General features: G+C 44.3%; 1 protein-coding gene across 1 annotated transcript in view; it reads left to right on the top strand.

Annotated features, from left to right (window-relative positions):
• Nucleotides 1-13,582, top strand: part of SYCP2L (synaptonemal complex protein 2 like) — a 112,941-nt gene that overhangs the window by 13,941 nt on the left and 85,418 nt on the right. Inside the window, exons 14-15 of the mRNA XM_075588544.1 lie at nt 1,611-1,671; nt 1,828-1,967. Coding sequence (XP_075444659.1) covers nt 1,611-1,671; nt 1,828-1,967 — 201 coding nt within the window. The remainder of the gene's footprint in view (nt 1-1,610; nt 1,672-1,827; nt 1,968-13,582) is intronic.

The raw sequence follows: 13,582 nt of genomic DNA, 5'->3' as shown, positions 1-13,582 counted from the left end.
TTAAAAATCAAATATTGCCGGCTTCAAAAAATCACGTTGCCACGGCACGCTTACTATAAGCGCACGAGGCGGCGGCGACAATGCATTTGTTTTCGGGCGACGTCGCGTCGCCGGCACTATAAGCGCAGCCTAAATACTTACATACTTCAACAGCTCGCTCTTGCAAAATTAGGCTGCGTCCACGCTGCCGCTGAGAGCGGTGACATCACCAACTCTCCAAGCATGAGCACAGGGTGTCCTGCATAATTTTGCAAGCACGAGCGGGGAAGTGTTTACACTTTTTTTTATTATTTCTGTACATTCATAGTATGATTGATATAGTGGCAGCCGACCCTCTCACATGAAGAGGATCGCAGCTAGGCAGGTTGCCAGCGGAGGAGAGCAGGACCACAGCGCTATTGTAGGCAGACACCGGAGGGAGGGGCGTTTGACATCACAGCGCTGGGGCGTGCTCCTCCGCGTACCTCCGAATCACGTGGCCCCACCTGCACTATTCTATTTGGCCGCCCGCGCGCGCACATCTTTTTCGCCTGCACAACCAGGTTTTTTTTCTGCATGCGCCCCGCCTAAATAATCTTGCGCCTGGGGCGTCCCCCCCTCAGTTTGTGCAACGCTGCATTCAATCACAACACCCACAACCAACACACACACTCAATCACAACACACACACACACAACACACACTCAAATCACAACCAACACAGCACACACTCAATCACTACACACACACAGTCACAACCAACACTCACATAATCACCACCAACACACACAACACTCAATCCCAACACCCACACCCACAGACAACCAACAGGCACAGCGCGCGCGCGCACACACACACACACACACACACACACACACACACACATCCACACATATATACACACAAACACACACACACACACACACACACATCCACACACACACACACAACAATCCATATATATATACACACAAACACACACACACACACACACATATATATATAGATATACACACACACACACACACACACACACACACACACACACACACACACACACATTCACATACTTTATATATATATACACACACACACACACACACATACATATATAGATATACACACACACACACATATATACACACACACATACATACACACACACATATACATACACATTTCTACATATACACACACATTTCTACACACACACACACACACACACACACACACACACACACACACACAGACACACACAGACACACACAGACACACACAGACACACACAGACACACACACACACACACACACACACACACACACACACACACACACACACACACACACACACATGTGCTGCTGAAAACGGGCGGGTAAAAGACAGGAGGAGGAGAAGGGCTTGTCTGTGTGCAGGGAAGGCCCCGCCCCCTCTACAAGGCCCCGCCCCCTCTGCAAGACACAGCAGAGAACTGGAAGCAGCCTCTGCACGGAGCTTCTGGCACAGCTCTGCCCGCCCCCAGGTTTCCCCGCACGCAGCCTGCGCCCCCCCTACATAATCTTGCGCGCCCCCCAGTTTGCGCACCACTGCTATAATGCACAGAATGTGACTTTGGATATTGGTCTTCTTTCAGGGTTGTCTCTGGGATTCTATCAGGTTGGTCAAGGATGCGATCAATAATTACAGCCTGCAAGGTACGATGGATAATGTGCGTCTTAATATTTCATATTTATTGTCTGTTTTTGTGATGGAGTGAAAGTGTTAGCAGTCATCAGGGTTTACTTCAGACTTGTATTCATGAGACCTATGTATGTGTGTTTATAATGACGTCCTTTCCCTTTTTTCCTTAGAATTAGATGGACAAACGGTTTGTAATCTGTACCTGAAGAAGCCGCTAACCGTCAACAACAAAGAGATAACAAAAATCAAGATCTATTTTGAACAGGAGCATGACATCCAGCATGCTCTTAACAAGGTGTTTGGAGAAGATGTCAAAATGGCAAGTGTTATTTATTTATTTTTACATGAAACCTGTATTTTTCGCCGTTTTTGTTGTTGTTGCTGAAACCATATACACCGTAGGCTCCAGGGTTGAATATATTAGATTTCATTTAATGTAAAATATTTTTAAGATCATTTGCAATCAAAGACGTGGTGGGGATTTGACACTGCAGACTTAAAGGCTCTTCTTCTAGATCTTGTAAAGCAGCTCAACGCTGCACTTTAGAAGAATTTAGTACCATTTATTAGAATGCTGCTGTGTCCTCAACCACTGGAAAGCAGATTCACAACATATAGGGACTAAAGACCTTACAATGTTGTTACTGCATCAAATATAGTTTGCACAGGGAATGTGTCTTCTTTCTGGAAATTGAAAGTCTAAAGTGGCAATCCTGCCTAAATTGAAAATCCCGAGCTATATACCGGTTAAGTGCACTACCTGGTTATTAAGACCTGATGGCTAAAGTCATCCAATAGGTCACAATGTCAGCCATTGTGACCTTCCTATTGCCACTTGGCTTAAATTCCCTGGAAGGAGAGAACAAAGGTATCCAAAACTGGAAAGTGTCTCACATACTGGTGGGTGCCCACAGCTTAAAACAGTGTAATTCCGCTTTGGAGGACACCTTGTTCAAATACTGTAAAAAGGGAGGGGAAGAAGCCAGGATTGTTGCTTTAGATTGGATTGGCTAATTTCTGTGTTCTTTACTGTGGGGATTAATTTAGTTTAAATAGTTGGGTACATGGCTGTGTTTCAGTAAAAAAAAAAGTGAAAAAGTTATTCTTAATTTGTCAGTACTGTATATGTATATACTGCTTGGATTTTTGTCAAGATGGCCTTGTCCTGAGTAGAAATGGGCACATTTTTTCTTCACATTTTGAATCCTACGCAGATTGGCACGTTCCATTCAGCAGTAGAATTCCACCGGTTGTGTTTTTTTTCCCCCCTCTATCACTGAAAACGGAATCTGAAAAACTGAATTCTAAGAGTATAAATAGTGGTGCAACTTCAAGCTGATGCCATCATGTTGCGTGGTTAAGCTGTGGATGGGTTAAGCCAGGGGTGCGCGAACTTCTATTGCTGCATCCACTCCCCCGGTGCTCGCGCCCCCTTACCTGCCTGTCGGCGTCAGTGGGGTCATGACATGTGACATCACATGACGTGTTGCCATGGCGACGGGCATAAACGCCGGGTCATGACGCCGCGCTGCCATGTCAACGTGTCATCTGAAGCTGGCTGAACCTCGGTAAGTTCAGTTGCAGAGGCGTCACGCGATTCCCCGGCATGTACTTCAAATGCATTGGAGAAGAGGGCAACCGCTGCAGCCCCCCACCACCCCAAAAAAATCCTGCGCCCCCCCAGTTTGCGCACCCCCGGGTTAAGCTGTTGCTGGTGTACCATTAAAGCGTAACAATGTATACATTATTTACTTAACTTGTAGGTGAACCATGAACCAGGCACTAACCCATGACAGACTGGCGTTTCCGTTTAGTAATCAAGTAGTGAGTGACCCTTGTCGGTGTGGGCTCCTGTACATGTTTCTGTTTTGTGGTATAATAACGTCTATATAGCAGTTTCTTATAATTTATTCTGAAATCACAATTATATTCAAGAACATTTACTACTGTCAGTTATATGCAAGGACAGCGATAATCTTATACATGTTAAGTTTCTCTCATCCTCTCTTTGCTAGTAGTAGAGGGGGCTACGGTTTGCTGCCTGTACTAAGTGGTCAGTTCTCTATTTTAGGGTCTAGTAAATGAATTTTATATAGCAGTATATGAATGTTTAATCATAATATCCATAAGAATACTTTCTATTTTCAAGGATGGTTAAACTTATTGGCTTGGTTTCTCTAATTCTCTTTCTGCACTGTGCCAGTGCATAGTACTGCAAGACAACAGCAGCAGTCACTGGCATTGCCATAGGATTGCACTATATATAACAAAAGTGATGTAAACCAATAATATCAACATGTCTAATAGTCGTAGTAGCAGTTTTAGTCAGTTTGAAAGGTAGATGAAGAGGTGGTCATAGTTTTGGTGGTGGTGAATTGGTGCTGTTGGTGATCCTACTAGTACTCACAGCAAGTGTAAGCGGAAGGACAATGACCCTGTCGCTATAACACAACCTCACTTGAGAAGGCCCCACTCTGTCTAGTAAACAATGAATTTCCAGTTAAGCGCTATAAAAAGGGAACTGGAAATTGAAGTCTGCTTATGGCCCTAGCTACTAGTACTTCTGAAACAAAAATTGATGTGTTGAGGCTAATATTGAGTGTTAAAACTGTCAGTTCTAGGGAAAAGACAGGCTCACAATGGACACCAGCTTCTGCTGTGCCTGTTACTACTGCCAAGCCCACTATTAAATATTTTGCAAAAGGCACATCCTTGTCACAGTCCAAAAAATGTATTGATGCCAAACAAACTCTGGCATTACTAAACTCAGAGCTGTTAAAACAGTCCGATGTTGAAGAGGATGAGTCACAATCACAGGACGTTAATGACTTTGAGTAAGGGATGTGGACTTGATTAATACGTTCAAATATAATTTGTTATGAATGAGTATTCTGATGAGGATGTTGCTGGTGGCCAGGCAATGATAAATATAATGTTGGATAAAAGTGATACTGTGATCGTTCCTAACGATTGTGAAAATACAGACCCAATTGCATGTAAAGCGAAATTCAAAACATTAATAACATTTTATATTCATTCTTTAATAAACGGAATCAAACCATCAACACCCCTTGTTACACAGACATCATCACTACAATCACTGACCAATCGTGGTTGTGGTAATGTTGACCCCCAGGCCAACACCACCATCACCATCCACACCTCAATATAGACGACCATGATTAGTCACAAGTTCATCCAGAAACACCCAGTTATGTCTCCCATTGGCAATACTTGCAATACAAGAGCTACTGTGTGGCATTACTTTCAACTCTAAATAGGATCTGGTTACAGCTGCATGTTGCTTATGTAGAACAGTTGTGAAAAGGGGCAAGCCGGGTACTCATCTTGGCACCTCTGCTTTAAGGGGTCACATGACCACCCCATCACCACCACCAAACAAAGTGGCAGGAAACCTTTGATAGCCAGGATAAGACAAAGGGAGCATGCAGCTAGCAGACAACGCAGTGTAATGTCACAAGTGAAGATGGGTCACTGTCAGTAGACTCTGTAACATTTCTCAGACAACCTCTTCCTCTCAATACAATCACTACTGTCTCATGGTGGTTATGCATTTGATGGTGGTGATTTAGATTATCTTGATGCAACAGGGAAGATGTATGTTGTAGACCTGCACAGTGCAGTTTGCAAAGCAGACATGTTATTGCTCTTGCTCCTAGTGCTAGTACAAACAGCTTGATGTACAGCACCACAATGGAAGAGCAGCAGCAGCCCATAGTTAAGGAAGTGTTTGAAAAGGTGAACCATTCCACCACCCCTATGACCGCTCTGGGGGTGAAAAGCGATGTAGCTAAAATGCTTGCTTTAGGCTTTCAATCAATTTGAATATAATCTCAGAGGTTCAGACAGATGATTCAAAGTGCAAAGGCACGTTGGACCGTTCCAAGCAGATCCTATTTCTCTAACAAGAACTGTACAGCAAAGTTGTTGCATCAGTGGTTGATGCCCCAACAGTCAGAAGGAAGTAGGGTACACCTCACCACTAATGTGGAGTGGTGCTCATGGAGGCGGTAGAATTCAGTATTGTCAAACCACAAAAGTTGGCAAAAAAAACTAGTCAACGTCTGCAGTAACCAGACGATCCCAAGATATCCCACTTTATGTATGCAGAGGTGTGTTTTTTTTTTTTTTTTTTTTTTTTTAAAGAAAAGGCCCATACAGCTTTGGATATTTTAGCAAACGTACAGAATGTCATAGAGTGGTGGCTAACTCCCAGGGCACTTGTGGTTGGGTTTTTGGCAGGGAATAACGCTTGCAACTTGTTTGCAACACTGAAACAAGGCAACATGACTCACATTCCTTGTTTTATGCACACACTAGCTGAGAGACCCGGCGTTGCCCGTAATGTAAATAGATGAAATAAATTGATGTTTAAAATAAAAAGTATAAGAATTCAATATTATTAAAGTACAACATATGTTTTTGATCCACTTTGAGCAAAGATATATAAGTAATGTGGTGTTCCGAGTATAGAACACTGCAATGCCTGAGTAATAAATGTAGGCCAACTAGAAACTGACTCAGAGTTCTGATTGGTCAAATGTCAATAAGGGGCGGAGCCAAAATTATAGTAGGCATGAAATGACAGTGAGGAGATTCTCACAGCAGCCATTTTGTGTAAAGACAGATTCATTTCTACATACAGGTGCAAAACATATGATTTTTTTATTCCCTTTTCAGTGAAGCAAATAAATAACAATATGTTTAGGCATTAAATGACAGTTGGTGATGAGATACTCACAGCAGCCACTTAATATTGTAAAATGTAGATTCCAACACAGGGGTGACAGTGAGTGTGTGTGTTTATTAGGTGAAGAAGCATGGTCTCAGGTGTGTGTGTGTGTGTTCACAGGGGTGACAGTGTGTGTGTGTGTGTGTACACAGGGGTGACCGTGTGCGATGGACGAAACTTACCAAGGACTCCGCAGGGGTTCTCTGGGGGTATGGTGTGTCAGTGAGAGTGTGAGACAGTGAAGTAGGTGTGTCAGTGATGTCACTGTACCTTTTGGCCAATGAGAGTCGTGTGGGAGGCTGACTATGGGCGGGCGGACACAGGGACCAATCGGATTCATCACATCTAGCACCAACCATACAAATTTCTATTTTATTATGTATAGATACTCCATTTAAGTCACTTTCTTCCTAACTTGGTTTAGGAATGTGTAGACTATTTTTTTCCGTAGATAGAATCATATTTGCTCACTTTAGCCAATCGTACACAGCCCACAATGCCCTGTCTAGGCTAAAGGAGCAATACATCCTGCCTAGTAACCAGCTAAAAATGGAGGTGCCTACACGCTGATTGCCACCTTTTTATATATGCTTGAATGACTCCATGAGCAGCAGAAGGCAGTCAAATGTTGTGGAGCATGTCGGGCAGTTAAATGAGTCCTTGTCTGCAGGCTAGACTGTTGCATATGATAGGAGTGCTGCATACTGTAGTGCCCACAGTTATTCTAACACAAACCTGTGGCAATCGCCAAAAAGACTCAGGTACATGCTGAATACATGCCTTAAACTAGACCCAGCATTTCTGCATTGATTAATGGCCCATCAGATTAACAGTGGGGTCCCTGGCAGTCCCACTCAAACTGAATGGGACTGCAAGGGACCCCTGCTGTGTTAATCCTATGGGTCATAAATCAATGCAGAAATGCCTTAAACTAGCCAGGTTACACCCAGCACATACCCAGAATGTAACCGGGCTAATTTAAGGCAAGCTTTAGAATACTCGTGGTCTCGTCTGTATGCTGCTCAGGCCCTGTGGGAAGCTACAGCATGCTAATTTTTAATATCGGAGTTTGCTTACTGCTGTTTGTTTCAATAATCCTGCCCCTGGAATATGAATGACCCAGGAAGACAAAGGACATTGGAACCACAGCTGCATTCAATCTGAACCCCCTTAGTCTACATCTGCTTCAACCTAAAGGCGGACAGCCTTTGGCACAGCCAAAAGAGCGTGAGCCGTTGGCTGCCATTCGCTGATGTTTGGTAATGTTAAAGCTGCTCTATTTTAATCTGAAACTCTCCAGCCCATGAAATGCCTGTGAATTGACTGTATAACCTCTGTTCATTTAATGTAACTATACTGACAGGCTCACTGTAGCTAATGAGTAGGATCAGGCAGTTAAAATCGTACCCTTTAAATGCAGAGTCCTTCTTATTTTTTGTAACTTTATTGGAGGGGGTAAACAGAAAGCATAAGATAACTTAGAGGTAACAACATTTATGAGAAGAATGTGAAAAAGCAATGCTTTGTTCTGGGGAAACTGTGAGAGATATATGGCCACTCGCTATGGCTGCTGGCTTGAAAGGAATATGACCTGACCTGCAGGGAGCAACCACGAGCCAGGTGTCCTGGAAGAAACAAAATGAGGCCAGTGCAGAGAGTTGCTAGGCAACAGGCTGAGAAGCAAGGGAAGAAAGTTACATTTGCAACAGCATAAACACCGAGGAGCCACAGAACAGGGATAAACCCATACAGGGGCCAGAACAGCAACCATGTATTGTTATCATAACTCTGTGCTCAGAACATACTTGAAAACGAGAGGTAACTCTCAATGTATTATTTCCTGGTAAAACATTTTATAAATAAAAATTTGTTGTGAGCACTGATGAAGCTGGCATAAATCAGATCATCCCTCTAATATTCCTTCTTGAAAGAAACATTAATAGATATGCAGTATAATGGCAACAATGATGATATTGTGGCAATAGTTGATTGCTTGAATGCCCGGTGAATGACCTTCCTGTTCTCAGTATGAAACGGACAGAGGAATAACCCCAGACTATACTTTAAGACCCTCGATTCAAACACAGAATGAAATACTTTTTGCCCATGGGGTAAACACTGAGACTCATTGCAAGGACAATCAGATTGATTAATTGTATACAGGCAGAGTTTAAAAAAAAAAAAGGAGGAAAAGCAGGGAGAGGAGGCCAGTGAAGGATCTCAGAGGGCAGCTTTAGTGGGCATATGTGCTACACAAACAGACAACACAGTGGTAATCGCCACTTTCTTCCTCTGAGTCAGGCCTCAAGTCAAGTGGCTTTTGGTAGTATGGATGGCGATGGCTGTAACAGCTATATGAGTCGTTAGTTCATTTCTGCCTCTTGAATAGTGGACAGTTAAAACCAAAACATGGCCTGCTCTTTCAAAGTTGGCAGTGGACAAGCAGAGTTGTCCTCCAGAATGTGTGTTCAGAGAGAGGAGTGTTTAATGCAGTTGGTGCAATCCTAACCAACTGCTGGACAAAATTGTGGAGGGGCTCACTTTTATCAAGATTAATCAATATCTGCTTCTTCCCAAATATATGGTCCTTGCATTCAAGAGGCAATGGACAGAGAAGTGGGCTAGTAATTAATAAAATTATTACAATGCTAACACTTCTACCAGCACAACTACATGTAGCACCATCACCCCCCTCCCCCACACCCTAAGTGAGATGTGTAGCTACTGGTGTACTCTGGTGCTGGTGCATACCTGGTTGGTGGAACAGGAGGCCGGAGAACTCTGAGGTGGTATTGGGAGATATCAGGACAGGCTCTCAGAAATTCTTCTTCTGTAGTCAGCTCACAGCATAGTAGTACAGGCTCCATTCCCAGAAGGCAGTACCCCGAGATTGAGGCCCTGAGCACCCCTCCTCTGCATACCTTACCCCCTAGCAGGGCAAGGCCGCTGCCAACTCCTATCCAGGAGAGGCTGTACTGGTGCTTCCACCGCTCAGGAAGGTCGGCCCAGAACAAATTCACATAACTCTTGCTCTAACTTCTAGAGGGAAACTCCCTCCTTCCCAGGGGAGTGGCTTATAAGCTGGTGTCCTATCATCATAGGCCCCCCTTGTAATACCAGGCTACTCCTGAACTTTATTAGTTAACACACACATAACAATACAACCAGGCCGTGTAGGATTTGATCCCAATACTGCCCACTCTTTACTGGGACTAACAGTGCTAGAGGGGCCAGGGAATTAGTAGCCCAAGGGGACTTGGCTACATACACTTCTAAAATACTATGCAACAAGAGCTGTCTGCCTGGCTGTCACTCGCCATTATAAGTACCCTGTGCCGCCACCACCAGTATGGCAGAGATGTCAATTAGCACAACTACTGCCACCGCCCGAGGTGGTGCAGGCCAGTGTGTGGCATTAGCAGGTTGGCATTGGTACATTGCCTGGCTTGTGTTCATGAATAAGTCTGACTCCATCCTAAACCAGTTACTTTTCCATCTCTCAGTAACATAATGGTTGGACTGGGAGAAAGTGCCCAAGGGGACATACTCTTTTTTATTTATTCAATTTTTGCTTCCAACAATAAGGACTAATCTGAGAAGAGTTTGCATTCTGAGTGTAATATATGTATGAATCAATGCATTGTCAAGTGTCCACTGGTAGCATTGAGTGGCTGTTATGAGTTAAGTAATTAACACAACTGGTCAGAGAGGCTGACTCTGTATGATGACCTAAAGTAGCTAAACATTGCAGTAGCATACTTTCACTGTCTCCGTGACATTTCTGCCTGTTTCCATAGTCTGGCAGTGCCACTGAATCGCCATGCCTTCTGTGTTGACTGATGTCAGACTGTGGCTTGTTGTGTTTGGTTGTTAATATCCTGCTACCACCACCATGATCATTCATCATTATCTTATTGGCAGAAATCAAAACTTGCAAATATGCCCATATATTCTTAAAATTTGTATTTGGACCATCTAGTGGGGGATGCAACACAAGCCAACACCCAAACTGCTAGGCAGGCAGTCTTGCACCCATCTCTAACATCTGTCAATTTCCATTTGGCACCTGGCAACTCGGGACAACCAGCCAACACATCTGTAGTATCTAGGTTGGCATTGGCATAGTGCCTGTTTGGTTTATGTATGTCCTAAACCAGAGTTACTGTAACATTTCTCAGTAACGCACTGGTGCGAACGAGGGTCCCAGGACATAAATAAGTTTTTTTGTCAGCCATATTAAAAAAATAAATCCATCTATATCTCAAAAATGATTTTTGCAATTATAGTGCGTGCGGCGCGAACAAAATGCAGCAACTGCATCGGGCCGGTCATAGTGCGTGCGATGTGCAACCGCGTGGCAGAATTTTGAGCTGCCAAATTTAGGGGGGTTTTTTTTGCGCGTCGCATGAACGGTTCAGCCAATGAGGGCAAAACAGCCTGGTGACACGTCCACCACTCCTTTTTCCTGATCACCCTGGCAGTGGGCACCATTGGGTTAATCCCTTCTCACTCTAGGTAGGACAGGAAGTAGACTTGCAGGTAGGCCATATAAGGCCCCTCCCTCTACCTGCACCCTAGTCTTTTTCCTATCCTCACAGCTAGGAGTAGGATTTTTTATTTTGTAAAGGGACTCACCTACTGCACCTAGTGCAGATATCCAGGGTCTCAGCCTCTCTGCCCTGAAGCTCCGATCGACGCGCCCTGCTGGTGGCAAGATGGAGACCCCTTAGAGTCGGGGGAGCCCCTGGAACCCATTACATCCGTGGGGTGGGGAGCAGCTGCAGCCGCGGGTGTGGAAGCTTACATGCAAGGAAGCCCCAGTACCAAACGAAGGTAAGCAGAAGGGGTGCATAGCAGCTGAGAGCCGTGGAGGCCCAGACTCACCGCATTAGCGTCTGGTACGCTGCGGTAAAAGTACCCCAGGAGCCCGCTACACGCGGAGGGGGGAGCAGCCATAGCTGCGAGCCGGAGAAAAGGCTCAAATTGACCGCGCTAGTGTCTGGAACGCTGCGGTAGAGGGAACAGTGCACGCGGCCGCACGGGAGCGCGCGCGTCACATTCCGGACTGCAGATGCGTGCACAGACACGCGAGCCGTGCACGAGCACTTGATGACGTCATAGAAGCGACGAACACACTGTGTGTATGTGTGAGTGAGAGCTGCAGCATGGAACGCTCAGCAGGGAGAAGCCAAGTGCTGGAAATGGATTTGAAAATGAAAACACCCAAAACTTCAGTTCCCCAGACTAGGTGAGTCCCTAGTTTTTAGTTCTACATGGGAAAGAGAGATGTATGTTTAGTATTTATTTTGTTTTATAATATAGTTCGGTGGTTACCCTCCCAGAAGCAGAATCTTCAAAAGGGACGGGGGAATCCCTGCAACATAAAAGAAAGGTTGCTAAGTAAACTAAATGCGGTGCAGCTTGTGAGAAACCAGCCCTAATAGGGAAGTAATTATGTGAAGATTGTCTTAAGGCAGCTGCAGGTGATACCAACGAACAGATGAGCACTCTCCTTGTATTGATGAAGGAGGCTGTTAAACAGAGTATTGATGTGGCAGTCCAGCAAGCTGTTAACCCTGCACAGAAAAGATCTAGATCCCAAACCAGTCTGGATAAGGGGAAAGGTTTTTCATCAGATGAGTCTGACATTGATTGTTTTCAAGTATCAGAGGGTGAAATGGATTAATTAGATCAAGATATTCAGGAAGAGGAATCTGAATTTGATGTAGAAATGGTGGATCCACTCATCAAAGCCATGATACAGGCACTGGAACTAGAAGACACTGAGGAGTTAACCCACAAGAAGGATAAACTTTTTGGGGCGAAACAAAGAAAAGGTACAGTCTTTCCTATCCATCAAGTAATTAAGGACCTCATTCAGAAGAGGTTGGCGCGACCAGACGCCAGAGTATTTACACCTAAAAGATTTGGGAAGATGTATCCATTCCCACAAGAGGAGGAAAAAATTTTGGGATGTCAGCCCAAGGGTGGATACTGCTATTTCCAGAAGAGTAAAAAAGACCACAATCCCAATAGAGGAAGCTGCGTCATTGAAGGACGCTATGGATAGGAAGATGGATTACTGTATGTATTGAAGAAAGCATACATTACCACAGGAACATCCTACAAACCTGCCATAGCAACTACGTCAGCAGCAAGGGCTATGCGAGTATGGATTGCCAACATTGAAGAGGCAATATACAACGGCGTAAAACGAAGTGCTATTCTTAAAGCACTGTCAGAAGTAAAATGGGCAACAGATTACATAGCAGAAGCCTCATTGGATGCGATAAAATTAGCAGCCAAATCTATGGCGCTGGCGGTATCCGCAAGTAGGGCTTTATGGCTCAGACAGTGGATGGCTGACACAGCATCAAAGAACAGCTTGTGTGGATTACCAGTTGAAGGTGAGTTCTTCTTCGGTAACAAACTGGATGCGATAATAACAAAAGCATCAGGAGGTTAGAGCACTTTTTTTACCTCAGGAAAACAGGCCAGAAGATTCGGTTTCCAACAGGCTAATAGAAACCAGTATAAGGAAGCAAAGGCATATAGACCTGGCAGGTCATCTCCAAGACAAACAACATGGAGGTGCGGCCAGAACCGGATTTTTCATGTCGCCAGAGGAAGAGGATCATTCACAAAGAATAAGTCCACATGAAGGTCAGAGGGCCCAGCAGTTGCCAGTAGGAGGGCGACTGAAGCAGTTTTCTGCAACATGGGCCCAAACAATACAGGACAATTGGGTATTACAGACCATTCGTCAAGGGTACAGTATAGAATTCAGAGATGCCAAGAAGAAATATGGGCTTAATAACATGGATACAGTCCAAGGAAAAAAGAAGGCAGATGAATTCGGCTTTAAAGAAATTATTACAAGCAGAAGTAATAAAGAAGGTACCTCAGGAAGACAGAGGAAGTGGAATTTATTCCAGGATATTTCTAGTAAAGAAACCTACAGGGGATTACAGAGCAATCCTAGACCTAGAAATAAGAAAATTCTAGATGGTGTCGATGAACCTGATTTATTCAAGAGGTACAACCAGTAGACTGGATGGTGGCGATAGACTTAAAAGATGCTTATCTACATGTGCCCATAGCAAAGGGACACCAAAGATTCCTAAGGTTTGCAGTAAATCAAAATCATTATCAGTACACAGCACTGCCATTTG

The sequence above is a fragment of the Ascaphus truei genome, chromosome 2 (genome assembly GCF_040206685.1).
Source record: "Ascaphus truei isolate aAscTru1 chromosome 2, aAscTru1.hap1, whole genome shotgun sequence".
Taxonomy (NCBI): Eukaryota; Metazoa; Chordata; class Amphibia; order Anura; family Ascaphidae; genus Ascaphus; species Ascaphus truei.
This window is presented reverse-complemented; position numbering and strand designations above follow the sequence as displayed.